The 27,180-nt window shown below is 42.8% G+C and overlaps 2 protein-coding genes across 9 annotated transcripts in view; one reads left to right on the top strand and one right to left on the bottom strand.

Annotated features, from left to right (window-relative positions):
• Nucleotides 1–1,085: 1,085 nt before the first annotated feature.
• HAUS8 (HAUS augmin like complex subunit 8) lies at nucleotides 1,086–8,708 on the bottom strand. Its single transcript, XM_066336098.1, has 10 exons — nucleotides 8,586–8,708; nucleotides 8,322–8,443; nucleotides 7,999–8,092; nucleotides 6,538–6,651; nucleotides 5,968–6,056; nucleotides 5,282–5,353; nucleotides 4,636–4,794; nucleotides 3,679–3,820; nucleotides 2,510–2,651; nucleotides 1,086–1,760 (listed from the first exon to the last, which is right to left on the bottom strand). The coding sequence occupies exons 1-10, from the start codon at nucleotides 8,644–8,646 to the stop codon at nucleotides 1,640–1,642; spliced, it is 1,116 nt and encodes a 371-aa protein (XP_066192195.1). The 5' UTR covers nucleotides 8,647–8,708; the 3' UTR covers nucleotides 1,086–1,639.
• A 1,116-nt stretch (nucleotides 8,709–9,824) lies between these two features.
• The window catches only part of MYO9B (myosin IXB), a 42,071-nt gene continuing 24,715 nt past the window's right edge, over nucleotides 9,825–27,180 (top strand). For 7 of the 8 annotated variants that reach the window (XM_066336280.1, XM_066336279.1, XM_066336278.1 and 4 more), the window contains exons 1-4: nucleotides 9,825–9,878; nucleotides 15,197–15,305; nucleotides 17,929–18,822; nucleotides 25,835–25,929. In XM_066336280.1, the coding sequence (XP_066192377.1) occupies nucleotides 17,986–18,822; nucleotides 25,835–25,929 (932 nt within the window). In that variant the 5' untranslated portion in view covers nucleotides 9,825–9,878; nucleotides 15,197–15,305; nucleotides 17,929–17,985. Of the gene's footprint in view, nucleotides 9,879–15,196; nucleotides 15,329–17,928; nucleotides 18,823–25,834; nucleotides 25,930–27,180 lie in introns of all 8 variants that reach the window. The other variant, XM_066336275.1, reaches the window with a different exon arrangement.

Here is a 27,180-nt window from a genome sequence, read left to right as displayed (position 1 = left end):
TGCACCATGAAGGAATCCTAGGAAAGGCAAGTTGATATGCCTGTGCAGAGACATTACTATCAACACACTACAATATTGAAATCAATTTCATCCTCCCCTGTCATATTTAAGACGACCCTCCCCAACTTTCAGTCTCAGAGTCGCCACATGGATCATAAAGAGGTTAAAGGTGTGAGGACACACAACTCAGCAATAATCCAAACCAGTTTCATCATACTGCAGCCTTTCTACCCACATCTCCATCCACCAAAACTAACCAGCCCACACATGGACAGCCAAGCTGACTTTGCTGGGCAAAGTTCCCCATCCAGTGGCCAAATCCATGGATGCAGCTCATGCTCCTGTCCCAGAGCTTGATCCAGCACCTATTGCTGATGTGTTGGATTGCAGCCACACGGGTGAACTACCAGGTGCAGATCATGTGAGGAAAAAGTAGTAACAGATGGATATCCTGAAATAACACTGGTTCACAGACAAGCTGCTGCTAAAAAAAATGACACTGACATTGTATGCAAGGAGGGTCTGAACAGTTTGTTTTATGGGCATGGTTTATCTACTGATCCAGTTACTTAATTTACTCCTGATTTTTAATAAAAGGAGACAAGAATCTAGTTTTAACTTTAGTAGTGCCAGGAAGAAAGCCTGAGCAGCACCTGAAGGAGTGCAAGGATAATACTCCAGGTATCTTAGGAATAGGCCCAAAAGGTTTATAGACAATGCTTAAGCTAGAAATGTGAAAAACCATCACAGAATAGGGCTCTGCAAGTTAAAAAATACAGGCTACAGCATGTCTTCCAGAGAAAAACGCATTCCAACTAAGAATAGGAAAGGATGTTGAAGAAACACGCCAGATGTGGCTTTTTGTTCCCAGCACAGCACATGCACTCAGTAATCAGGTTTGTGGATTCTTCCCCCATTCCCAATCCTTTGGCCTCAGCACTTGGGGTGCTCATGGCTGACCACTGGGACCACTTGGTGTGTACAAGTGCATCACTGGCCTGTGCAGTATTAGCCCTAAGTAAGGCCAGATGGAAACAAAAGCTGCTGTAGGAAATCAGTGAACATACTCAAACTTGAAGGCTACCAATAGAGCAGAGGAAGAGAGTCTTTATTATTACAAAGAATTTCCTTAAAGAGGAGTCAAGTTTATACAAAAGTGTTTGTTATTTCAATAATTTATTTACAAGGCAATTAGGCAACCGGTTACCAAAACCTCTCACTAGTTAAAAGTGACCAGGTTCCTTCCAGGCAAGTGCTTTGTATTCACCCAGCACATCCAGAAATATGGGACAAACCTGAGGTCCTGCAGAAGTTGTTCAGTGAACAACCAACGCTCAGGCCGCAGATGACCACACAGGTCAGATTTGCCAGGAATAACACCTTTTATCATTTACCTTTCAGTACTGTCAAGGCAGAAAGGGACAGAAAACCTGTCACAGAAATCCCCATTAAAAGTGAGTGGCAAGGTCTCCCTGTGAGCCTGCAGAACAGCCCTCCAGTTCCTGTATCAGTGAGCATCCCTGCTGCTGGCTGCACTGAAAAAGTGGGCAAGTCATATGTCCACACAAGAACCAAAAGGAAAAAAAACATCAGCTGGCTTTGAGTTAGTACCTACCCAGCAGTAAAACAATACAGAAAGTCAGTTGAAATACCAGCGTTTCACAACATCTAGTCCATGATTCTCTTCACACACTTGTTGGTTATGCAGAGAAACTTCTTTACTGGCGTCTAACGACAGGTTCTGCACATCTGTGAAGCTCCTGGAACACATGAAGCCACATCAGTGACTCTGAAGGACAATAGCTCTGCTTTAGCCCAAAGACTACATGCCTGGGCATCGGCATCTTTCTCCTACTATAACTCCACTAGAAGAAAACAAATGTAAAATGTGACTTTTTTTCTCACAAGCAAGAACTGGGAGGAGAGATGGGGCAGTTTGCAGGAGGGGTAGATGGATGGCCTAATGGTCTATTGACCTTCAAAGATTTTAACTCCAATCTCTTCTGGGGCAATGAAGGAAGGGAAGGACATTAGTCATGCTTTATCACTTCCTCATCCTCCCAGTGATGCTTTGTGTTTGTTGTCACAAGAGTTAAGGAGAAAACCCTTCTCTGTGCTCCTTGTGTCTTCTCAAGGATGACACATTTGCAGGGTTGTTATTTAGGACAGTTTGCAGCTCACTTTTCTGTGTTCTGTTTTTCTCCACTCCTACACACCTAAACTTACCAAGTCTATTCTTGCTCAGTGAAATTCTCAGCTGAAGTGTCAGAGAATGCCACACTGATGTGGTTCATGTGGAGTACCAACCCCAAACATCCCCATGTGATTGTAGGCAGGGCAGAGAGAGAAATGCAGATGACTGCTACAAAGAGAATTACACTTAGTGCTACCAAGCCCTCAGTTAACCCCCCTCCAGTCTCAGTTCTGGATATATCTGGCAAGGGCTGAATTCTAGATTTTCCTCTGACTATTTAGACAACAAGTCTTTCCACCCAATTGTTGAGATTACCTTTGAAGGCCTTTACTCAGTTGTTGAGACACTTCTTTAAGCTCTTTCAATGCACCAAGTGCTTTCCCACAATTCTCTGAGTGCTTTGGCATAACCTCTGTCAAAAGCTCCTGTGTGATTGTTAGTTGCTTTCCCAGTTCATCTGGAAGATGAGAAGTTAAAGGTATTATCCAAAATGAGAGAGGCACCAGCTAATACAAGATATTAACAGCTGGAGTAACCCAGAGACAGGTGAACTAGATGACAAAAAGGATACTGTTCAGCTTCCACAAAAACACCATGAAACTGTGAAAGCCAAATTATTTTTCACTGTTGTGACTAGCACCAGCAACAGGCTATTGAAATTGCTCATCAAGCTTTCATTTAGAGTATGCCAAAGATTTTTAGGAGAAATATAAGAGAATAAACAAGTTTTAGACACCCAAAGATCCCTGGCCAGTTTCATGTATTGCTGTTGGCATGTACCCCCTCCATGAAATTTATTCAGTCATTTCCTTCAACATTCACAAACAAAAAAAATGAACCTTTCCCTTTCTATTCTTCTTAGAAGAACTCCAAGTTCTTCAATAAATGTTTTGCATTTGTCTTGAAGTGCAAGGTTACTGTAAATTATTTAAGAATCTTGTTGTTTGCAGACCAGCAGATTAAAAATCTAACTTTTTGTCCAGACTTCAATACAAAATACACATACTAATTTATTACATATTCTCTGATTCAAGACAGCACACACTGACTTTAAGCTCCAGTTGTGCAAGAAACATGAGTAAATCTGCCCAGGTGACTCTGTCCCTCACACACAGAAACAAGAAAGATCACAGCATTCCCACAACTTGTTTACACAGGAAAAAGAAAGGGGAAGGAATACCATGAATACAGTTAAAGTATATAGAAACCTGCTAAAGAAGGTGTATATGAAGACTGAGCTAACTTAAAAAGTTAATTTCTTCTCTTCTGCAAGATAAAAAACTGTGTAGTTAGGTGGTTAAACAGAGATAAGAATTACACACAGCACAACATGTGATTATTGTGCAGCCATGTCCACAAGGCTCTAAGAGCACACAAAGTTTCTCCAGTGGCCACAGGCAGATGTAGCAGTAACAATGCGAGAGGCTTTTTTAGCATAAACCCACTGTAACCGAAAGCAAATTTGATAAATCAAATTTTCATACCAAGGTAGGCTTGCTTATCTCCTTCTATGTGAATGTTCTTTATGGGCAATTCGTGTCTTACAGCATCCAAGGAAGCTGCAAAGCTTTTGTACTGCTTTTTGAACTGTTCACAGACAGCCACGAGGGGAGACAGCACTTCTATCTGAAAGAGACACACACTGAACAACACTTCTCCAAAACACACCTTCTGTAATTACACACCTGGCTCACTACAAAAAAACACTTCATGATCAAACTTAATACCAGTCTGAAATGCTTATTGACAGAGGAATGCAGGAAGTCTGTGGTACAATAATCCCATCAAACTATTTACTATGCTTTCCTCTATGTCCTCAGAACCCTTGTTTCTGTAGCTCAGAGATATTGGCAACAGAGCCAGCAAAGGGGTTTGTACCTGACTGTAATTAACAAGTGTGTTCTCCAAAAGCCTTGTTCAATTTCTGCAATGTGTATTTGTTAAAAAGCAAAGAGACTGAGTTTTGAAAATTCACCAGCCAAACATTAATTATTCATTAGAAATCTGTCTTCTCACAACTAGGCCAGAACTACTCGTGGCTAACAAATACAAACAAGACAAATAAACAGCAGAAGATATTCACTTCTCTTTAAGGGGTGGCATCTCAGCTTTACCCATAACTGGAGTTGCTCCAGTGTGGGATGTTCACATGGTTTTGGAGCCTTCCACCTCCTGTGCATCTCCCAGGCCTGCCCTGGCAGCCTCTGCAATCTCTGTCCTTGCCCAAGAGTTTCTCCCCCCTCATAGTGACAGGGCCAACTCATAGTGACAAAGGCACCTGCTCACGTGCTGCAGGCCTCAACAGGAAGGAGATATTTGTTTGCTTTAAGATAAAATTGTACCCCATGCAAGCCACAGAAGCAGAGACATCTCCCTTGGATAAAGGACCACTTCATAAATGGGTCTGTGTAACTATCAGAGAAGCATTAATTAAAACTTACCTGTTTGTCTAATGTTTCATTGAGCTTCTCCTCTCTCTCCTTGAGCAGAATTTCACGTTTCAGCTCCCAGAGCTGCTTCTGTTGTCTCTGCTTTTCTTCACACAAACTTATCAAGTTTTTTTCTGCTTTTTCCTCCATCTTGGCAACTCTTTTTTCTGCCTATTACATCCCAAAAATATTCACAATTAAAGCAATGCAACATCTGAGCAATTAACATATTCTGAATAAAGAAATGCAAGCCTCAGACTAGACCAAAGAGTTTCAATTAATGAACAGGAACATCACACAGTAAGCACAGAAAATCAGTTAAAGACTCCTCCCACCCTCACTCCTTTTTGTAAAGGAAAATACACACACACAGAGCACTGAGGGAAACAAAGTCACTGCCACAACCTTCAACTCCAGACAGACTCACAGTCCTCCTAAAACTTCTGCATCCCCCTAATTCCTAAGAATCAGCAGTAGCTCAATAAACTGGCAGTGAATCCACTCTAAGAGTTTTCATGGTAAGTCTTACGGTTTTACAAACAAATATATAGAGTCACAAAAAAATCTAACTTTTACAGGTCAGGAAGCATTTAAGAAATTGAACATTTCCTCAATATCAAGTTCTATCTGAAACACCAAATACTTGACCAACTCTCACCTTTATTCTTAGGAAAGTTAAAAGCAGTGTCTCAGATTCCAGCTCTGCCATCAGATTAGAAGAATCAGTTTCCTTCAGAAAAGAAAAGAACATTCTACATCAAGTTTGGTATTTAAACAATTGATTTTTTTCAGTGGCCATACTAATTACCAATAGTCTAATTCATGGCTGTAATCATCAAAAACAACAGGCAGCTCAATGAAAGAAGTTTGTTTTTTAAACACTCATGTTAATTTAATACATCCCTTTGTTGCACCACCTCTTATAATATTTTCAGCAGATTTTCATAATTCTGGTAGAGAATTTGAGCTTCGAGTGCTACACTGAATGAAATCCCCAAATAAGGCACTTTATATTAGATTGAATCAGTGTTAGTTCTCACAACGAAAGTGCCAGGAAATACTTAATGTGACATAATTAATGAGTATAGGCAGGAATGCAAGAAAAATCCACCTGAAGAGATGCAACAATTGGAACAGATTCTTTGCCACAAGAAATGGAAGGAAAGCTCTGGTCAGTGTCCAGATATCTGATCAACACACCAAACACTGCCAGCAGCAGAACTGACTTCTGCAAGAAGGCTTTAGATCCTCCCAGAACCTCAGCTGTATTTCAGATTAAAGATAAACAGAAAAATCTTCATTTCAAAATAAATATCCTTTACCAATGTCAGCAGTGAGACTCACCTCATCAGTCACATCATTTGTTTTCTTTGTCTTTGAAGCGCCTTCTGAAGAAGATTCTGAATAAGAACTCTTCTTGGGGTCACTTTTATCTGTATCACAACAACAAAGTTAGTGTGCCCTTCTGTCAAGGTCCATAGGGTGGGTCAATAGACCACCAGGTTCTTTAAAGAGATCATTCCAAAATTATTGTGTGTACCAGTAAAAAAGATCTGTGCTCTGTTTCTGGCTCCGATATACTCATGAGCAGATATGAATCAGGTGAGCATTTAAGTGACAAACAAATGTGATCCACTTCCAGAAGGGCTGATGATCTTTATTCCATTAAAGAAATAAATATGTAAGAGTACTTAATTTTTTTCTTTATTCTTTACTTTTTGACTTTAAACAAAAACAGAGCACCCAAAAGATACAACAAACTGAGAGGTTAATTTAAACTCCAAAGGACTTAGTACTTCTGCCTAAAATCCTTTTGCAAATATACAAGAATACAACAATTTCTTATCTCCAAGTTTCAGCACATACATTAAAAATTTAAAAAAAGCCAGAAATTGCATATAAATGGAAATTTACCACTAATAGCAGAAATATCAAGGTCTGGTAGCTTCATTTTCTCTCCATCTAATAAAGTGGACTGCAAGACACCCTTCCCAAAACCACTCTGATTTAATGAGCTGTGGTCAACACCTGTAGAAAGAATCTGTTATCAGACTATAAAAAAATTAGAACTAGAAGAATTAGGTTCTGCACAAGTTCACAGTTCCAAGCTGTAGAGGCCCAGGGAAGCTGATCTGGGACACATCCTTCCCCTCACACCCCACTATGACCTGAGAAATGCTCCTTATGCCTTGGTCTTGATGAACTGCACCTGGACAAGGACCCTCTTGAGCTTATCAGAAAAACTCTCTTCACAGGAATGTCTAATGAGCGCCTGTTTTCCAAAAGACTTAAAAAGTTATTTTTCTTCAACCTCCAAAGAAAGTTAACAACTGGAATTGCAGCTAGAATGGAAAATTATTATGACTGAAGCCCACTCTCTAATGACTTCATGCAGCGAGACTTATCTTCTTTTCTTCTTCGTGTTAGAGCCGGGATTAACGCACTGGAGTCGCAGTTCTCCTGTTTGGACTCGGTGTTTATTAACTCTTATCTATATCACAGCTCAGGAGCTGTGGGCTCTAATAACAAGACAGAAAATGGAGGTGCCTCTAACTCTTTCCATGGTTATTTAAGCACTAATCACTCAATAACGAGATGACACCTATATTATTTATACTTTTGACCCAATAATTGACCACACAAGGCCCACAGTGCAGGACTTTTTCAGCCTATTAGAAAAAAACCACCCGAAACCAAGAAGAAGGACTTAGACAATGCCCCAAATCCTCCATATTGCTTCACATATACTATAACCCCAAATTCTAAGTTTTCCACCCTGGGAGATCACACAATACCCCAATGCTGTCACTCAATTTCAGAACCCTGTTCCGTGGCCTCAAGTCAAAAGCAGTGCCTGCCTGAGGGTGAATGTTCCTCAGCACAGAAAGGCTGAAATCCTCAGCCTCCAGGGTTCCAACACCTTTGAGGTCCCAATTCACAGAAAACAGGGGAAATAATTTGTCTCAGTAACTGGATATCTGCAGAGACAACCAAGGACTGGCAGTAATACCAGGCAGGAATAATTTGTAATAACAACAGAAATAAAAATGGATGGTTTTGCAGACAGATTTTTAGTCACTCACAATTGGCTAAACAGATCAAATAAGACTAAATAAAAAATGCAGTGTAATGGTAAGGGCATAGGAAAAGAACTGTTCAAAACCTTGTGCAGAAGCCAGGAAAGACCCAATCACTCAATTCCAGAGCCAGGACCTGATTTGTCTTAGTCTCACATCAAGTTTCTTAATTTCCTTTGCACACAAATAATAACTGCCAGTGATGCAAGTAATCCAAAATATCACTATCTTAGAGTTGTTAAAAGTTTCATAGACTGGGAATACAAAAGAACATCTTTTGAACACTGGTAAAACCTACCAGCAGAAGTTTGGTTCTGAGAGGAAACTGGTCTTGCTTTAGTTCTGGAAGACGATTGGGAAGCATTTGATGAAGAGGAACTTGACAAACCATCCTGAAAATAAAGAAGCAGTTAAGCCAGAACGTTAACAGCAATATCTTATCTTCAACTTAAATGCTGACAACAAACAACTAAATCCCAGGATACCTTGGTCACCCGAGTGTGTCACCCTAGTGTACCACCCAAGCTCGCACCCAGGAACACACCACGGCTCCCTCGTAACCCCAGCCGAGCCGGTTTCCCCCCACATCTCCCTGATACACGTCCAAGGCGCCCCTCGCACCTTTTCTGCCTTTCGCTGAGCGACGCTTGAGCTCAGCAGTCTCGGCTGTCTTTCTTTCAGCACGACCTTCTTGCTGTCTTTCTTATCGAACTGCAGGTAGCGAGGCTGTACGACCTTTCCTCCTGAAAGAGTGGCAAAGAGAGCTCAGCCAGGCGCACCACGGAGCTTCCCGCCTCAGGCTCGATTCCCTCCTCGGCCGGGCCGGGCCGAGCCTCGGCTGAGCTCCCGCCTCAGCCAGCCCGGTCCGCCCTCACCCCACGCTACCTTTCTGTTTAGCTGTAGGGGTTTGTCTGCCCGCCGCTATGCCGCTGCCCTCCGAGGACATCGTGCCGAGGCAGCGGCGGGCGGGCGAAGGGCTAGGCAAGGATCGCTTTCCCTCAGCCCCGAGCCGCCATCGCTTTTGAATCACCGCGCATGCGCACGCCGAGGCGGGAGAGGTGAGGAGGTGCCAGCGCGCCCCCTAGCGGCGCGGAGGAATCCAACGAGCCCCGGTGCAGGGGCTCAGCCCCGCGGCCTGCGCTGCCTTTTAAACAAACCGCTAAAGGAAAGTCTGGCAACTCCTGCAGCACGGCTGGCCCTAAAGGTACTCCTTGCCTCAGGTGGGAGGTAGCTTCAGCTGGTGAAGTCTGTTCTGGTGTCCTCAGTACAAGAAAGACAAGGAGCTACTGGAGAGGATCCAGTGGAGGCCACTAAGATGATGAAGAGTCTGGTGCATCTCTGTGATGAGGAGAGACTGTGGGAGCAGTCTGTTTAGTCCAGAGAAGAGAGGGCAGAGAGAGAATAGCATCGTTCCTATATAAATACACAAATATCTCCAAAGGGTGTCCAGAGGATGGTCCCACTGCTCAGTGGCGCCCAGTGACAGGATGAGGAGTAATGGGCACAAATTAAACACGAGACAAACACCTCAACATGAGGAAGAACTTCTCTACGTTGAGGGTAGCCGAGCACTGGAACAGCTGCCCAGGGAGTGTGTGGAGTCTCCTTCTCTGGAGACATCCCAAACACACCTGGACACTTTCCTGTGTCACCTGTGCAGGTGACCCTGCCTTGGCAGAGGGGTTGGATTCGGTGATCTCCAGAGGTCTCTTCCAACCCTCTCCAACTCCCGGATTCTGTGAACCACTGTGGCCCAGTGCTCCGACACACCGAGCACCAGCCATCCCACCACCGCCGCAGCTGCGGGCGGGGACGCTCCCGGACCAGCAGGACTCGGGGTTCTTTGGTTTTGACGAGAATCCACCCCCGCCGCCTCCGACCGGCAGACAACACCTGGCTGCCGCCGCCCAGCCGCACGGAGAGCCGCGGCGGGGGCGAGAAGCAGGCTGGGGGCTCGAACCCGGCTCCCCCGGGCAGCGCCCGCCGCTTCCCCTCCGTCCCCTCAGCCCGTGGGCGCCGCTCCGCGCCCCCCGCCCCGGGCCCGCCGCGGGCCGGCGCATGCGCAGGGCGAGCGCAGCGCTGAATGGGCGCGCCCCGGCCCCCCCCCACCCGGAAGTGGCGCGCGCGGGGCCTGTGGCGGCGGCGGGGCCGGGCGGCCGCGCTTCGACACCGGCGCAGGTAACGGGCCCCGCGCTCTTCTTCCCCCTGCTCCTCATCCCTCCCGCTCCTCCTGCCTCCTGCTCCTTCGCTACGGCCTACCCAGCGCTGTGGTGGTGGTGCCTCGCAGGGGCCGGGGCTCGCACCGAGCGCTGTGGGGCGGCTAGAGCTGTTCTGAGGGGATGTGTGTGTGCCGGTGCCTCGGGGCAGGTGTGAAGGGAGTTGTGAGGGTCGGCTCTGAGGGAGTGTCTGGGGCTCAGCTCTGGGGACTGTCTGCGGTCAGTTCCAGGCCGGGGTAGCCGCAGGGCTCCGCCGCCGCCCTCAGGTGCTCGGGGCCGGAGCGGTTCGCCGGGAGCCCTCAGGAGCTCGGGGTGCTCGGGGCCGTGCCCGGCTCCGGGGCTGTGCCGGCCGCGGGGCAGACACAGTGCTGCTGACTGATCTTGTGTCAGCTGGGTCCGGGTAGCTGGAGGTGCCGAGCGAAGGGGAAGTGTCTGACTGTGCCCGGCTGTGCCTCGCGTCTCTCGGGCAGAGCCTGAGCAGGGCACGGTGTTACTTCCAGCTGCTGCTTTTTCGCGTCTCCTGCTTGCGATTTTTCAGCCACACAGTGTTCTGCTTTTTTCGTGTGATGTCTCTGACTCTCGGTATGAGCAGCCTGGAATGTTTCGGACAAATAGCTCGTGGTCTTTCAAAAAGTTCGTTAAAACTCTCAGGGTTCTTTTGTTTCCTTGTGTTATTTTTGAGCAGCTCTTGACAGTTGGTGCTGCTGCTGTGCTGAGGTCGTGCTTTATCGTGCTGACCGTCACCGCCCAATTGAATTGTGCCTCTTGCTGTGTGGATGTCGAGAGTGCTCTGTGTTTTTGGCAAGCTCGGTTTTGCAATCTCTGGGAAGTAAAACTTTTGCAAGCTAGGAACATCCTTTGTTACATGTTTCTAGACTAAAAGTATCAGACTAGTATCCTGACTCATGACAATTCTGGCCATAGGTCTGGTACAGGTATGCGTGATCCTGGCGGAAGATGAATTCCCAGTATCATTTTAGCTTTGTTTTCTGTTACTCTGTAAGTATTGTAGCAAAATTCTTGCCCAACTTTATTTGCAATTCGTGTTTGAGAAAAGCGAGAAGCACTTTGGATGCAAATGAGCTCAGCATTCTTTGATTTCACCTTCTGGAAATGGGTGGCAGTGGAGCAAAGGGCTGGAGATGATCTCAAGCTCCTGGCAGATGCAATTAGCCTTTCAAAGATGTCATCAGCATCCTCCCACGGTGCTCCTAGAGGTGGATCGGTATCGGTGCGTCTGCCGGGCTGTTTGCAAATAAGTTTGTCATGGGTAATTAGGAGCTCTTTGATTTCAGGCCTGTTAGCTGGAATCCATGGCTGAAGAACTTGCCCTAAAGTAACAGCGTGGGGTAACCTTGCATTCCGGTTTAGGATGTTGCTGTCACACCCAGCAAGTTTTAGTAAGCCCCGAGTGTCTTGAACTCAGAATCTTGTCAGGAACAAATCCAGGTAACGTAGGGAAAGCAGCTTGGGGAACCTCTAAGGTGTATTCATATTAGCTCCAAGATTCATTGTGGCAGGTTTTTTTTTATAAAAGAGTTCATCTGGGGTTTTTTTTTGTGGCGGTTTTTTTTTTTTTGGTCTTTGCACTATGGGGTTTTCTGCCTGCCCTAGATCTGAAATCCAATAACATTATGCTTTTCAGGATGATGCAGCCGAGGCCACTTCCTCAATCTTGAATCCTTAATTATTCACATAAAACTCGGGAGTTACTGCAGTAATGCAAAGTGTTTTGTAAAACTGTACAGTTTGGGGCTCGTTTTTTTTTTTTTTTTTTCCCCTTTTGTTACTGTGCTTGAACGTTTGTCTCAACAAAAAGCTTTTTCACAAGTTGAATGTTACAGCTCCTGCAGTGACAGCTGCCTGCACAAACTGTCCATTCCCAGTGGGAAGACTCCCAGGGCTGGGCTTTTCTGTGGAACCCAAAACGCCCGTGGAACTGAATAATTTAGGAAGAGTAAATGCAGCTGATAAAAGATTTACACGAGGTTCACCTAGAAAGGAATACTCTGTGCAGACAGTTTTCTGACCCATAGTGATTCAAACATTAGGTCTCTTGGATAATCCTGTGCATGAATAACATGTTTGACTCACATGCACACTGAGGCTAAATATGGCCTTTCCTCAGCTGGAAGGTCAAAGGGCAGGATTTGCATGTCCTAGGCTTTTAAAAAGGAAGTATTTCTAAAAAATGCAACAGTATTGGCTGTCTCAGCACTCAAGGAAAAGAGTGAAAGACTCTGATTCAACAAAATGTTTTTGGCTCAGTTCTTTTTTGTGAATTTGAAGGCTGAAGGTGTTTATCACATTTCTAAGAAACAAGGCCTGTTTATGCTAATATCAAGGAGAAGCAAAGCCCGAGATGCTGATAAAGGCTTATTTTTCTAAAAGGAAGGACTAGGAATGTCTTTATTTCACAAAACGAAAATTCAGAGGTTTTGTCTGTAGAATATTGTGTTTTCTTGGTGTATCAAGTGACTTGAGCGTGGCTTGTGGAGTTGCTTTTATCAAGGCTTTATTGTGTTGTGTGTCTCTGATTACCAAATGAAACTCAATGCAGATTCCAGAAAAATCTGCCCTTTCTATAAAGACCATTGATATTCAACAATAAAAGTGATTTTAAAGCTATTTTTACATGTGTACATTCTGTCCACGCAAAAGTTCAGCCTAAAGTTTCTTTAAAAATTTTCTCATTGGTGTAAATGCAACAGTAGGGCAGTAAAACTTTTATTTCCTTTGTTGACAACTGTAGTGCTTTTAAGGAAAAAAAATTAAGAAAACTACAAAAAGTGGTAGAATGGCCCCCAAGGTTCTTTTGGCATGCATTCTTTACCTGTGACCCTTTCAGTTGCTTTGCCTTGATTCCTCAACTGGGCCACACTTTCTGAATCACTCTCATGTGCATCTATAACTCTGACTTCACACTTTTTGTAAGGTAATAACATCTAACATCACTGTAAAGCCTGATAAGGTATCTGTGTTTTGGGGTGAGATTGTGCCTTTGAGTCATTCAGAGGAAGTGGAGGCTGCATCAGGGGTGGGTGGTTTAGGATCAGGGTCCCAGGAGCAGGTAACTCAGAAGGAACTGCGTGTAACAAAAGTGATTTCTCTGACTTTTTCCTGTGTTACACTGCATTGCAGCCCAGCTTCTCCTTTGTCAGGCCCTCTGGGGCAGTAACTTCCCTGCAGGGTTGATTGCAAAGAGTAGTAACCAATGTGTTGTAATCTTTGTGTGGCCCATTCAGAACTCCTCCTTTTGGAGCAGAAAATCCAAGAGCTTTTCATTAAAGAAAACCAAGGATATAAAGTTTTTTAGTCCAGGTGAGTTTTTTATAACCAAGGAAAATACTGAATTGTGATGAGAACTTGAATTGATTTTCAGCTAATCTACAAATGCCTGGAATAGTGAGAAAAATTTAAATCAATTATGCTCAAACCTTATTAGGATATGAGGTAGGACAAGGAGATCTTTACCTTACCTGTTAATTACCTTACCCATTAATTTCACAGTTAATTTTTCCAGTTAATTGTGGAAACTTTAAGGTGTCTCTGTAGCCTGATTTCCTGGAAATTCCTTGTTTTGGAAATCTAGGTCAGTAATAGCTGAATTTTTTGAAATTGCTGAATGTTTTCAATTTGACCATTGAATTGGTCCCTTTTGGGGATGGTCACTGGCAGTTCTGGTGTTTAAGAATATCAGAGGTCAAGTACCTGTGGGACATTTCCACTTTTGTGATGAGAATTGCTTGGTGAGCAGTGGGAGAAGCTGGAATCTTTCCCTTTGAGGAATGAAGCAGTGGAAATACATGTGAAAATGCAAAGAACTGGAATATTATACAGTCCATCCTCAACAATTTTGCTGTGATTTTAGCTTTCCCTTTTTAGCTTCACCGTGATTCATTGGCTAAATATGTGGCTTCAAATTATGGCCTTATTTAAACTAAAGAGATACCCTGCACTGATTGGGGCAAAGCTCTCTACTGGAGCTCCACTCTCTTACCAAGTGGCCACTCTTGGCTTTAATGCCTGTTAGCAAATTAATTGGCTTAATGGAGTCTAGAAAACCCTTACAAAATACCATCAAAATCACCATCTAGAATTGGAATTTTCTAGTTTTGTTGCTAAAAATGCCTGAGCAAACAGTGAAGTTAGAGATTTTTTCCTCTTGCATATATTGAAAGAAGGTTTCTTATAAGAAAGGGTATTGAAAGAACTTGAGGTAACTGCAGAATTTCCATCTCCAGACAGAAGCCAGCAGTGGTGGTTGGGCTGCAGGCTTTGCATGCTGACCTGTATGGTTTCACTATTACCTTCTTTCTTCTTGTATTTCTCCTTTTGCTTCCAGTATTCTCTGCACCTGAATTCAGGCTTGTGCTTCCATACGAGCCAAATCACACTGAATAAGCATTTCAGTTGCTTCAAAATTGTCTAAATAATTAGAGATCATAAAATGAGAAGGAATCGTTGCGATCATCTCTTCAGACTGTCATAACATAAACAAGAGGGTGATACCTAATTAACTCTTTTAATTATGAGACAGCTTGGTTACTGGGGGCTGGCTGATTTTCTATAAGGAGATTTGGTCACCAGGCCTCGTTGGTGTCAGTTAAGTGTCTGCAGTGCAGTTTAACCTCCTGGTGATGTTTATGTCTTATGTTGCCCGAGTTTGTTTAGCTGTGAATTCCAGCCTCTGCCTTGTGATGTGGCTTTGTCCTCCAGCCTGATGATTGTACCCAAGTGCAGGTCCTGTGCAAGGGCTGCCACTGATAACAGTGTCCTCTGTGTGCTCCTTGCAGACAAAGCTTGCAGAGTTTGCCTGTCAGGGGAGTATTTTCTAACAGATTTGGGATTGTTCTTGTTGTTGCTGCCCTTAGCTCCTTAATTGAAATTTGGATTTATTCTAGATGCTGTATTGGTCCTGTATCTTCTGAGCACAAGGGTAATATGGTTGCCTAATGAAATATTAGTTTATGTTTAACTGGAGATTGCATTCACTGTCATACCTGTGGTGCTATGGTAGAATAATGTGTTCAAATAATTCCTTGCTATGCTTTCAAACCTGTTTCAGGATAGCTCCTCTTCCATCCCTCTGCTAAAGATTGGTTCTTGGATAAAGTTGTAGTTTTATATATCTGTAAACTCAGCTGAAATTTGTTTAGCAGTTGTTTTCTTGCTCCTATATTCCTGAACTATGTAATTGATTTAACTTCTTGCTCACTTGCTGCCTTTCCAATCTCTCTGTGATATGTTCTTCATCAGTAACACTTTTCTTTCTTTCAGAACCATCATGAAAATGTTTACTTAGATGCCAGGAATCCAGCTTCACTAGGAACTCATCATCCAATTGCTTGAAGATACCTGTCCATAGTTGAATACTGGGACTCATTAGGTAACCAATTTATAATCTGTCCAGTGAATGCTCTTTTGCTTTTATGTTCTAATTTGTGGCTTGAAAAATTGATTAGTGGGAAGCCAGAGGTCTGTCTCTTTCAGAGCAAAATAAAATCATCAAATAAATTTGATATCCTTTCTAAGGAAATCACAAGTAGGAGGAGACCAGCAGGTTTTCCTCAAACCTCTGCAATGTCTGGACATTCTCAGATGGAAAAATTGAATTTTCCAGTCATACATGTGAGCAGACCCTACTGGCTCTAATGGCCTTGGGTTTGTCACTTGTAGAGAAGTGGCATCTACATTCTGATTTCCCCTTTGGGAAGTGTGAGCTGGGGTCTTGAGCAATGTCCCAAATTTGGGTGGCTGACATGAGACAAGGTTAGGAAATGTGTATCAGTAAAGTCACAGGTCAGCAGCGAGGTTCAGCTCTTCTGTGTGGGCCAAAAGCTGGTGCAACGTTTTTTAGGGAGCTGTTTAAGTTACAGTACTTGTGAGAGGACTTCCTCTAACTCAGCCGACTCTGTGTCTGAAACTGTGTGTCTGAAACTAATTGCTGGGGGGTGAAAAAAGGAAGTCTGCAAAAGCTTGTGTCCCTTGAACTGCCTGAGTAGCTGGAGAGGAAAATGGTCACTGTTGTTCCATTTTTCTGTCTGTGCTCAGATGGATCTTCCCCATGAACAGCAGTCTGCTGTACCTTCTACTTTGTGCCAAGGTCTGAGCTTTTATGTACTAAGAATGCTTAACACTTGCTTAATTACTTCAAAGGTGCTTCAGACTTCTTTACTGGTCAGTGATAATTACAGGAAATGGAGAGGGCACTTGGAGCTCACTGCTCCAGCCTTTTGTATGGCCAGGTTCTTGGAACCAGCCCTCCTTAATGAATGGAGAATGACATTTAATGGGGAAAAAACATTCTTGGGTGGATCATACAGTTTGATCAGGGATGTACTGTGGTTTGTCTTGCCATCTGTGGCTTATTCAGCCTTCCTTTAGATGAATAGCACTACAAATGATCCAGCTTGTGTGGCAGTGTCTGCTGTAAGCTGTCTGTGCAGAGTCCCTGAAAGCTCAGCTCCCTCCTTGGAGGCTGTTCATGAGCCACAGCTATGTCATATGTTTTGTGAAGTGATTCATTACTTGCACTGGAAGTGCAGCTAAAAGCCTCTGACTCTACTGATTTTAATTTGAAATGATTACTCTCTGTGGCCTTGTGCAAGTTCCTGTGCAGTTGTTTAGTGGCAAAAAGTAACTTCTTTGGCATTTCTCTGCCTCTTTCCTCTTTTTTTTTTTTAAATGTATTTGGCATGTCAGTGTATAATTAGAACACTTTGTTCTTGAAACAAAAATTGAACTGCTATTCTCAGTATGAAGTTTTACAGACTGCTAAAACAAAGGGGTACTTTATTATCCTTCTCCTTTTAGTACCCCTTGGTAAGCAAAGGAACTGTGGAGCTGAAGCAACATGAGCAAAGTTAGTCCTGGTGACCTGTGGGCACCAAACTGCACATGGGAGGAGCAAAATCACTGGGGAAAGCACAGATGGTAACAGGATTTAGAGACTTTTATCTTGGCAGTGAGGAAGAGGGTTTGTTCTGAGGTTGTTGATAGGCTGGAGGTACATGTCTGGCCTGCACCAAGGCTGAAGGGAGGAAAAAGCAATTGCAAGGGCTGATTTTAGCAGATGTGTGAATGAGGTTCCCAACCCAGCGAGGAGGAAGTTGATGTGATGGGTAGAAAGGCTTGTGAACCAAGTGGGTTATTTAGAATCTTGTTTACTGCTGAAAAGTAGTTGCAGGAAGACTTCACTTTCTTGCCTAAGATGGAAGTTGTGTTCAAACCTTCTGCAGCAAGGATGTGGTTCACTCAAGGGGAATGAGCAGTCTCTTGGCTGTGTAAATGACCCGTGTTGAAGAAACCCCTGTGGTGTGTTAGGGTGTGTTAGGTGTCTGCTCCAGGCAGCTGGGGGCTCTGCTTCCTAAAAGCTTGGTGGGGTAGATGCTGTACCTGTCTTGTACCTCTCATGGAAAGAGCTTAGTTAGGGAAAATAAGAGGGAAAAAACGTGGGTCTCAGTGCCAGAACCATTTTCCTCCTTGTGCCTGTGTGCTCTGATCCTTCTGTCATAGTTCATGGCTGCTCTAAACTGTCACTGCTGAATTAAGTGACCAAACCCTGTTTCTTCCTCAAGCTGCTGGTGCAGTTTTAAGGAAGAGTTTATGTGGGAGGGTGGATAAATGTTTATGTGGACCAGGTCAAGGAAAGCATCTGGGCTAAAACTAACCTGGGGAAACAAGGAAGTTTTAGTTTGGACATTGATCCTGGTTTGTACTGCTTTGGCTGTGTGAATTCGTGTGTGCCGTGGCAGGGAGGACGGGGTGGAATGGGAATAGAAGGAAAAGTGAAAGGGGGCTGGGTGTTGTGGCAGCTCTTCAGTCACAGGATATCCCAAACAGGCTTTTAGAAATAATATTGCTGATAGTAAATTATTAAAGAACAAATGCACTACAAATGCACTATGTAATAACTGTATTCTCATCCTGCAGAAAATAATACCTTGCCCTAATACCTGTTGTACACACTTTTTAACACCTGATTTTTTCGTTTTTCTCTTTTTTTTCAGACAATGGGCACTGCATATTAAGCAGGGGTGGAAGACTGAAGCCCATCTGGGGACAGAATGAGTTTAAAAGATGCTGACAGTGCAGTTTGCCAGGCAAAGGCAGCCTATAATCTTCATATTTACCCCCAGCTCTCAACAGAAAGCGCTCCCTGCTGCAAAGTGACAGCAACCAAGGACAGCACATCATCAGATGTCATCAAGGATGTGATTAATATCTTAAACTTGGACGTCTCCAAACATTACGTGCTCGTGGAGGTGAAAGAATCAGGTGGAGAAGAATGGGTACTGGACATCAACGACTCTCCTGTGCACAGGGTTCTGCTGTGGCCTCGGCGCGCTCAGGACGAGCACCCGCAGAAGGATGGGTACTACTTCCTCCTGCAGGAGAGGAACACTGATGGCACCATCAAGTACCTGCAGATGCAGCTGCTCTCCAAGGAGACAGAGGCTCGGCGCTTGGTGGAAAGGGGTTTTCTGCCCTGGCACCAGGAGGACTTTGATGACCTTTGCAACCTGCCCAACCTGACCGAGACAACGCTCCTGGAGAATCTCAAGTGCCGCTTCCTCAAGCACAGAATCTACACCTACGCAGGAAGTATCCTGATTGCAATTAACCCCTTCAAGTTCCTGCCCATTTATAACCCCAAGTATGTCAAGATGTATGAGAACCATCAGCTTGGGAAGTTGGAGCCTCATATTTTTGCCATTGCTGATGTGGCCTATCACACAATGCTTAAAAAACATGTTAATCAGTGCATCGTTATATCAGGTGAAAGTGGGTCTGGGAAAACCCAAAGCACAAACTTCTTAATTCACTGCCTCACGGCGCTGAGCCAGAAAGGGTACGCCAGTGGTGTGGAGAGAACCATTCTGGGAGCTGGACCAGTGCTGGAGGTAAATTCATGCTCAAGTTGCCTTCTGGGCAAATTGTTTTTTAAAAACTTCAAATGGCTGCTGTTGAATGCTACTTTGGTTTAGGCTTAAAATGTCACTGGTTTAAGCTTGTCACTTGGTGTAGGTTTAAATGTCACTGGGCTGCAGTGGTGCTTGGCAGCATTACCCCGCTGCTTCTGATTGATTTTCCTTATTGTGTGTGTTTGACTTCCTGTTGCTTGTAATTTGTATGTGACTTAACTTTGCACCACTAAACGCCAATAATCTGGGGCCCAGTTTACCTGTGTTTTTTATCTGAAAGTTTTGATGGCATTTGAATCAAATCATAAGCAAATTTTTCATAAATATTTTTCCACTGAAACATCACACCTGCTTGGTGTGATCCTGCCTTTGTGTGTGACCATTTCATGGAACTCACTTTTTGAGGGAGTTATTTCTACAGCTGTTTGTGGATGAGAGCAACATTTTTAGCTGGGGAGAAAGTGGGAGTCTATTTGGGCTTTTAATTATTACAGCATTTCCAACAGAAAGCAAAACTAAACATGTGAGAAGGAGGGGGTACAGCTGGCCCTGTATTAGGTAATGTCAGGATAAGCTTAAACTCTTCTGTTTGGCTCTTTTACTCTCTTAAAGGAAAAACTCTGAAGTGTGGATGGATGTAATCATAACAAAATTCTTCAACGGCAAAGAGCTTGAACACTGCCATTGTAATTTTTAGGTTTAGTTTCAAATGTAGTAACACCTTCATGAAAGAAGTTCAAGCTTTTTTTTAAAGTTCTTCTGAAAAAAAATGAGGAATATCTGCAAGTTCTATTTTGTGTTACTTTCAGCTGCTTGAAAGAAGAAGTAAAACTGAGGCTTATTGGTTGCTGGAGTTCAAGTTCGCAGTTCTGACAGAAAACAGGAAGGGGTCACAGTGGAAAGCCCTGTTTGATCAGCTGATCTCTCTGCTTTTGATAAATTTAACTGTTTCATATCCTCGTCTGCAGACCTGCTACAGCTGTGTCAAACCAGGCAGAGATTTAACATCCTGTGTGTCTGCTGAGTGACAGATGCATTTATCCATGGGCTCAGAACTAAAGCTCATTACTTTGTTCTAGTCACAGGATCTTCATAAAGAGATATTTGTGTTTTTCTATGCTAAGACTCGTTGTCTTAAGTACCACAGTTTCTTCAGATTTCCACTGAGCGTGTAGTAATATTTTTCATGAGAAAAGAGTCTTTCAAAATTGAATAGAAGTTCATGTAAATTCAGTGTGCATTGAAAAGATAGGCTTAGAACATCAGAGGTAAAATCCAGATTTTACCTCTTATGAGTGAAGCTTCCATGTTTTTCAGTTCCTGTCACTAAGCATAATTTTAAAAAAAAGTCAACTCTTGGTGCTGGGGAGGGATGCACAGAAAGTTTATGTTGCTTTGTGGAAGTTAAACTGACTGCAGGCTCCTCTTAGAGCTGGTCACTTCTAAATCCATCCATGGTTACTCATTTGGGGTTTTACTGATGGGAACTCAAGTGCTACAGGGGATTTTTTTCTTAAATGGATGTTTCTGGGGATTTTTTGCTCAGACTGTTTTGAGGTGTGCCCAGACTATTTGAGAACATTCTTTTTAACTTCGAAGTTTTATTCTGAATCTTCGTCAAAGTTGAAAATGTATTCTCAGCTAGTAACTTCCATGATGTAGAAATGGGGTGCATTCTGGGTCAGAGCTTCCTCCTTTTAGTGATCTCTGATTTTTCTGCTCCTTAAGTAAAACAGGGCTGTTAGTAGGCTGACCTTCTATAAAAGTTCAAGGGGTTAAAGCAGCTGTTTCTAGCACAGAGGGGTGAGCACAGTTAAGGTGTTATGGAGGGGGATTTATAATTTTATCTTTTCATGCTTTGGGAATCAGGAACTTTTCTTACTAAATCCCATTTCTGGGTTGGCTGATTAATCTGAATTCAGATCTCTGAACAGTTGACAGATAAACTATTGTTAATATTTTTAGTCCTTAATTACAATTTCTAGACTGAAGAATGGAGTTAGGGCTGGACCATGAAAGATTTGATGTTAAATGTTGCTTGATGTTGCCTTGTCAAACATCTGAGAGATGAAAGCCGAGATGCTGAGGCAGTGTAGTTCAAAATTAACCCTGGTATCAGCACAACTGCTGTCACATGTGCTGTGAGAGGAGGTGGTCATGGGGCAGCTCTGAGCCTCAGATGCTTCCTGCTCCATCCCAGCACCCGTCTGAGCTCTTTAAAAGGTTCCTTGTAGGGAGCTCATAAGCAGAGATCAGTTGCAATAATTCTGATTATGTTTGGCACTGCTTGCAGCTTTCCAGAGAAGGATCACGAAGGGAAGCTGCTTCCATGGACAGTGGTGCCTAAAGCTGAGCTTTGTGCTGGTCTTTAACAGTTCATGGACATTCAGTTGCCTTTCCTATATAGGAATTGCTCTCAGATTATAGTTTGTTGTTTTCTTTTTTGGTTTAGTTTTATCTCCAGGCTAAAGGAGATCATCTCTGGTGAAGAGCAGTTTCTTTAAAACTGGTGGGAAGGTGATAAGTATAAGCTCTGTTTTAAGATACTCCTGACTTTTTCAACCTTTTCTAAATTTAGTAATTAAAATATAGCTCCTTGACTTGAAGCTTTGCCTTCTTGGATTGACTAAGTTCAAGTTACTTATGACTGAAATCCTAAGAAGGAATTTACACTTGGGAACTATTTGAATCGAATTTGGCATAGTGAATCAAACCTTGGGGAACTATTTTTTGTGTCAAATTGGGAATAATGAATCAAACCTTTTATTTATTTTATTGTCTCAAACAAGACAATTTTCATACACACCGAAGAAGTTTCCAATAAATTTATATTTTCCTTTCATCAGGGAAAAATAGCTTAACTGCATGTTTCAGCTATAAAATGCACAGTGTGCTGTCTAAGGCTCTGAATTTATTTTGGAAACTTAAAGTTAACTTGTCTTCAATCCAGTTAATTTAGTAAAGTGACAGAAAATTGAGTTAGGAGATGGGAGCATGTGGTGAGAGAACAGAAGGAATGGGAACTTTGTTTTCTGGCAGCAGAGCTCCCTTTAGCTTTCTGTCTGTTGTTAAATTGTAACCCTCAGTGTCCCCTGTTTATTACAGAATTTCAGTTACTTTTTGAGTGTGTGAAAGTTCATGTCCCTCTGAAATGGGAGCTGAGAAGAGTTGGGACAGATGAAGATATTTGGGGTGTTATAATTCTTCATGTATTATTTTGAAAATCATTGCTTATTCCCACTTGGATGTGTTCTTGATTTCTCAATGATGCTGAACCAGTCTTTGGAAAGAATTAAGGCCAAATAAAATGGAAATTCCACCAGGAAGCTTTTATTATTTGGTCTTCTAAAGAAGAATTATTATTGACAGCACAATCGATTGGGGGGGGGAATCAAATTTTCTAGAAGTCACCATATTTTAAAACATTTTAAGCTTAAACATAACAAGTTTTATGCTTTACAATTCAGAACAGTTTGCTGCCAGCTGTTTCCCTCACGAGAGGCCTGCTGTCCTTGTGGCCTTGGGATGAGATGGGCTGAAGCTCAGAGGAGTTGAGTTTTCATTTCTGTTTGCTCTCAAAGCCTGCACATGCACCTCGTGGGTGTAGCCTGTTCTATTCCAGGGAAGGTGCTTGTTTTGAGGCCATTATCTGCATGGGTTTGCTGTAAGAATTGTAATCAAAGGAGGATTGGAACTTCCTTTTTCCATTTGCTTGCATGGCACTGCTTTTTCTGGTAGAAGTGTGATGGTGCCTGCTTTTCCCTGCTGCACACAACTCTTGGGGAAAAACCACCTGGTTCTTCATTCATTCCTGCCACGGGGATTGCTTGGAGTTCCCAGGACATCCCCCAGCAGGAGGAGTTGCAGAATTACCCTGAACACTGCAATTTCCTGTTGGTTGAGTGGATATTCACAGCTTGGAGCTAAGGACCACTGTTAAACCAAGTTCAGCTCTGGAGGAGTCATTTCCTCTGCCAGGGTGTGGGATTTGAGCCTCCCCTGTCCTTTGGCACATTAGAAGCTGGGTCTGTGTGCAGTGGTGGCTCTGCCATGCAGCTGAGTGGTTTACGTGGAACTCCCAAGAGCTTTTGCAGATTTTGGCAATTCTTACGAAACAATTAAATGAGGTTTTTGTTGTGTTCCTGAAGTACATGCTGGGAGCGTTTGTGTGGGGTATTTTTTTTTTTTTTTAAACAAATAAAAGGAAAATTTGGTGATTTTCTGCATACTTTTATTTCTGTCCCTGTTGTAAGAATTTTATGTGTCAGGCTCCAGTTTCTGCCTCTTGCATTCCAAGGTAAGAGGATGGGTTGAATGACTTCCTGCCTCCCAGAATAGACTCTCCCAGTTCTGATCCCTGCTGCCATTGCTCTGCTATTTTTGACTCACCCTTTTAATACAGCTGGTGGTGTGCATTGGAGTGATTTAGTTTTAGCTTTTTGGTTTTATTTGTCTTCTCGTGGACTCACAAGGGAAAACAGTGAATGGGTTTGCTTATATAAGGGATTAATTATCTTTAGCTAAAGTTTCCTTGTTCCCTCAGATCTTCTGAATTTATTTTATGCTCTTCAAAGTATTTTGAAGAACATGGTAACAGTCATTAAAGTTAAATGTTACCAAAAAAAATACCCACCCAAAATGTTACTTGACTTAGAATGTTCTTTAAAAAGTAGTAGATATTAAAGGCTCTTCTGAGGAAACCAGTACATGAAAACTTTCCTAAAAACTGTTAATATTAGATCAGCTTTTAAGAATTTGCTGTATGCTTTGACTAAATACCAGACACATGAGATCATAAGAGCCTTTAGTTTTAAACTGTATTCATTGCTTACGTGAGTAATCACTAAGAAAAGTTTTTCAGGAAGCCTGAGTTATGGGATTTCTTAACTCTATAATGCCAAAAATATTTATTGATAAAAAGAATGTTGCGAATGTAGCTGTGCTGTGGTTTGGCTCCTTGGACATAACTGGTCAACTGATAGTTCACTGGTGGCTTAAGTTGGAAAACTTTATAAAAAGGTTTTCTGGGATCATTTTGCAAGTCCATTACTCTGCAGTCTGGCAAAGTTCACTGCAGCAGATTTCCCAAAGCCCAGAATGGGAAGTTGGATGGTGTTTTGCAGAGAGCAGGAGCTGAGCCACTGTCCTGGAGAGGAAGAGGGGTTTGATTTACTGACAGTTCACTGTGCTGACGTCACAGGACTTTCACTGCTGGTTTGGCAACTGCAAGGAGCTGATTTGGATTTTATGCATCTATTAATATGCATATGCATGCAAAATGGGCTCTAAAAAAGGAAATCTGGGTGATACATTGATGGATGAATGCTGCAAAGAGATACCAGTGGCTGGGCAATGCTTGCTTTGGAACATCTGAGTGGGGATGCTGTTGGCACTGTAACATGTGTGGTGTGGTCTTGGAAAATCCAAAGCTGCAGCTCAGCCTCAGCCATCTGTGAGCACTTCTGGATACAAATCCTCTCCCTGCTGAAGCCTGTTGATTTTTCTGGAGTTGCAGCACAGTTACTTTGCACAGGAAAAACTCCTTGAGCTTATTCCTTTAGGTCAGGAACGGCAGTTTCCTGAAGAATTATGGACATTCTCACAGTTTATAGGAAGTTTTCAGATCCTCTGGATGCAGATAGTGGAAATTGCTTGTGGGAGAGCTTGGAGAACCTGGTCTGGAATTAGTGGCCCAAAAGTTCCACTGAAACCATTAAGATACTTTAAAAAACAAACAAACAAAAAAAAAAAAAAACCCAGAAGAGAAAGGAAGACTTTCAGCATCCAGATAAAGCTAATGACCATGTTTTCCATGGAGAGAGCTCCTCATTGGATGTGTACAGCATGGCTGGGTGTACACACAGCTCTGGGCTGTGGCACTGCAGTCACACATCTGTCATGCTCTGGGTGTCAGAGTGAGTGTGTGTGGAGGAAGAGATTGCACAGCTCTGTGCCATCGTAAGGGCTCTGTGTTAGGGAGGAGGATTTCCTATGGAGGACTTCAGTGTTTGGAGCTTTAAGAGTTGATATCTGTGGCAGGAGATGTTGGAATAGTCTACCCTGAGCAGGGTGTTTGTGCAAATAATTAAATTTTGCTGAAGTTTCATTCTTTAGATGCAGTATAGTAGAAGGGTGACAAGTTTCCCTTGCCCTTGGAACACATAGCTAAGAGTTGATAAAGACATGCCCAATAACTAAGAAAAGTGGAGTTTCACATGTAATAAGTTCCTTTGCAGAGGATTTTGTGTTACATGTGTATTAGCAGCTGTCTTCTGATAGAAGAATTAGACATGCACAGTTAGGGTTTGTGCCATATGTATTTTTTCTTTCCTAACACCTCATCATGAAACTCCATTTTTCAGTGTTGTGTAGCAGAGTAGCTGCCCAATGAGTTGTTCTGTAAACCAAAAATATTTCTGTTTGTCCTTTTCCTGTTTCTTTTTGAATACACAACTTAAAAGATTGCTGGGGTAGCTTTATAAATGAGATATTAATATTCTGTCTCTCTTGAAGAAAAGTTGTGTCTAATGTGATTTTTTTTCAGTGGTAGCAATAGATGGAGGAATAGGATGTGGTTTATGATTTTTGTACAAAAAGGTGATTTCGTGGTGGTTGTGCTGCTTTCACTCTGCTGAATGTCTTCTCTGAGGTCCTAATTACTGGGTGAAGCTGATTTGCACTCTCTTCCTGTGGTTACTGTCCTGTACTCCTGAAGATATCTACATAGATATCCTGAAGATATCTCTAAGTGTTATTCCCTTCCCTCAGTCCCACATGTTACTGCATGGGTGAAATAATAAACACAGAGTTCAGTGAGGAACATGGGGGCTTCCTAAGCTGCCTTTTTGGTGTTTGTGTGCTGCACTTCCCTCAGTATTCTGATTTATTCTGGAAGCCAATGGGAATCTGAACAATGAACAGAAGAGCTTGGGAAGCTGTGCATTGACGTATTTAGTCTGATAGAAAATTAACTCATTTTGCTTTATTGCAGGCATTTGGAAATGCAAAAACAGCACATAACAATAACTCCAGTCGTTTTGGGAAGTTCATTCAAGTCAACTATTTAGAGAATGGTATTGTCCGGGGGTAAGTCCAGGGTGAGCTGATTCTGGGGGTGATCTCTGTGCTTTTAGGAACTGGGAAGCCTCTGTTGTGCATAAAATGCTGCCTTGTTGGAGCTCTGTTCACACGAGAATAGCTTGATGCTGTGGAGTTTAAAATTCTGTAAACTGAGCTTTGTGGAATTGTCAGGTGATGCACAATATCCTGACTTTGCTGTACAGCTGGCTCAGGTTAAGAATCTGCTGCTGTATCTTTACCTTCATGCTAAATGAAGGCTTTTGCATAACATCCCCTGCCCTCTCCATTTTGCATTTAAAAACAGAAGATCTGAATTTTTAAGAGGAGTGGAGAGAAGTGAAATAGATTTGAGGAAGCCATTTTAAAGAAACAGTTTAAACATCAGTTAGAGAGATGAAGAAAGCTATAAATTTATTAATCAAATGTGGTGCTTATATCTGAAGGTCTTAAAACATGAGATATTTAATGCCTACATTTGCTGGTTCTGAGGGACTGTGGAGTGTCATGAGCAATCCCTGACCTTTATGCTCCAGTGTTTCTTTTCTTTGGAATTCTTCTCATTTGCAGTAACATGAATGACTGGAAACTCTGGGCCACATGTGCCTTGAGAGTTATTCTGAATGAATTTAACATATTTTCAGACTCTGTCACACTGGCTCAGGAGACTGGTACAATTTAAATACACTTGTTTTGTCTTCAGCCTGAGAAAAAGGCGCTCAAACTTTGTCCTCAATCATTGTACCCCTTGTCAAGGACTTGGAATTATTGTTTAGGTTACTTTGTCCTCCTGTAGGGGGTTTGCTGGCTGGCTTCCATTCTGGGCTGATGTCTTCACTGACATAAAAATCCAGCAGATTTGTTGGGATGAGAATCAGACAGATATCTGGGATATTTCTGGGGTCTTGCCTTGGCATGCCTTGTCAGATAAGTGTTAATCTTCCAGGATAACACATTGTTACCACTCTGTGGGTCTTGTTTCTGGTGGCAATTTTCATCAGCACCTTCCTTGCTTGCTCTGCCTGTTTTAAGTTAGCTTTACTAAACCCAAGCTCTGCAAAGAGGTGTTCCTTGGGTATTTCTTTATTCCAGTCACAATATACTGAAATTCTTGTTTTAGATTTAAGGTAGTGTCTAAGCTCTTCTCTTGCATATTTCAGTACAGATCTCATTATTTGAACTCTCTTAGCAGTTGCTGTCTGATGTTTTCTGAGGTCTTTTCTTTTTCCCCTCATGCTTATTTCATTTTCTGTGGCTCTT

Source organism: Sylvia atricapilla, chromosome 26, assembly GCF_009819655.1.
Source record: "Sylvia atricapilla isolate bSylAtr1 chromosome 26, bSylAtr1.pri, whole genome shotgun sequence".
Taxonomy (NCBI): Eukaryota; Metazoa; Chordata; class Aves; order Passeriformes; family Sylviidae; genus Sylvia; species Sylvia atricapilla.
The sequence above is the reverse complement of the archived record's forward strand: the minus strand, read 5'-3'. Positions and strand labels throughout refer to the sequence as shown.

Excerpts from the sequence above, each read along its gene's own strand:
- HAUS8 (XM_066336098.1), bottom strand. The coding sequence starts at position 8,646 with ATGTCCTCGGAGGGCAGCGGCATAGCGGCGGGCAGACAAACCCCTACA. Across the intron at positions 8,093-8,321 it reads CTCAGCGAAAGGCAGAAAAG|GATGGTTTGTCAAGTTCCTC; the intron begins GTGCGAGGGGCG and ends CTTTATTTTCAG. Across the intron at positions 6,652-7,998 it reads TCAGAACCAAACTTCTGCTG|GTGTTGACCACAGCTCATTA; the intron begins GTAGGTTTTACC and ends TTCTTTCTACAG.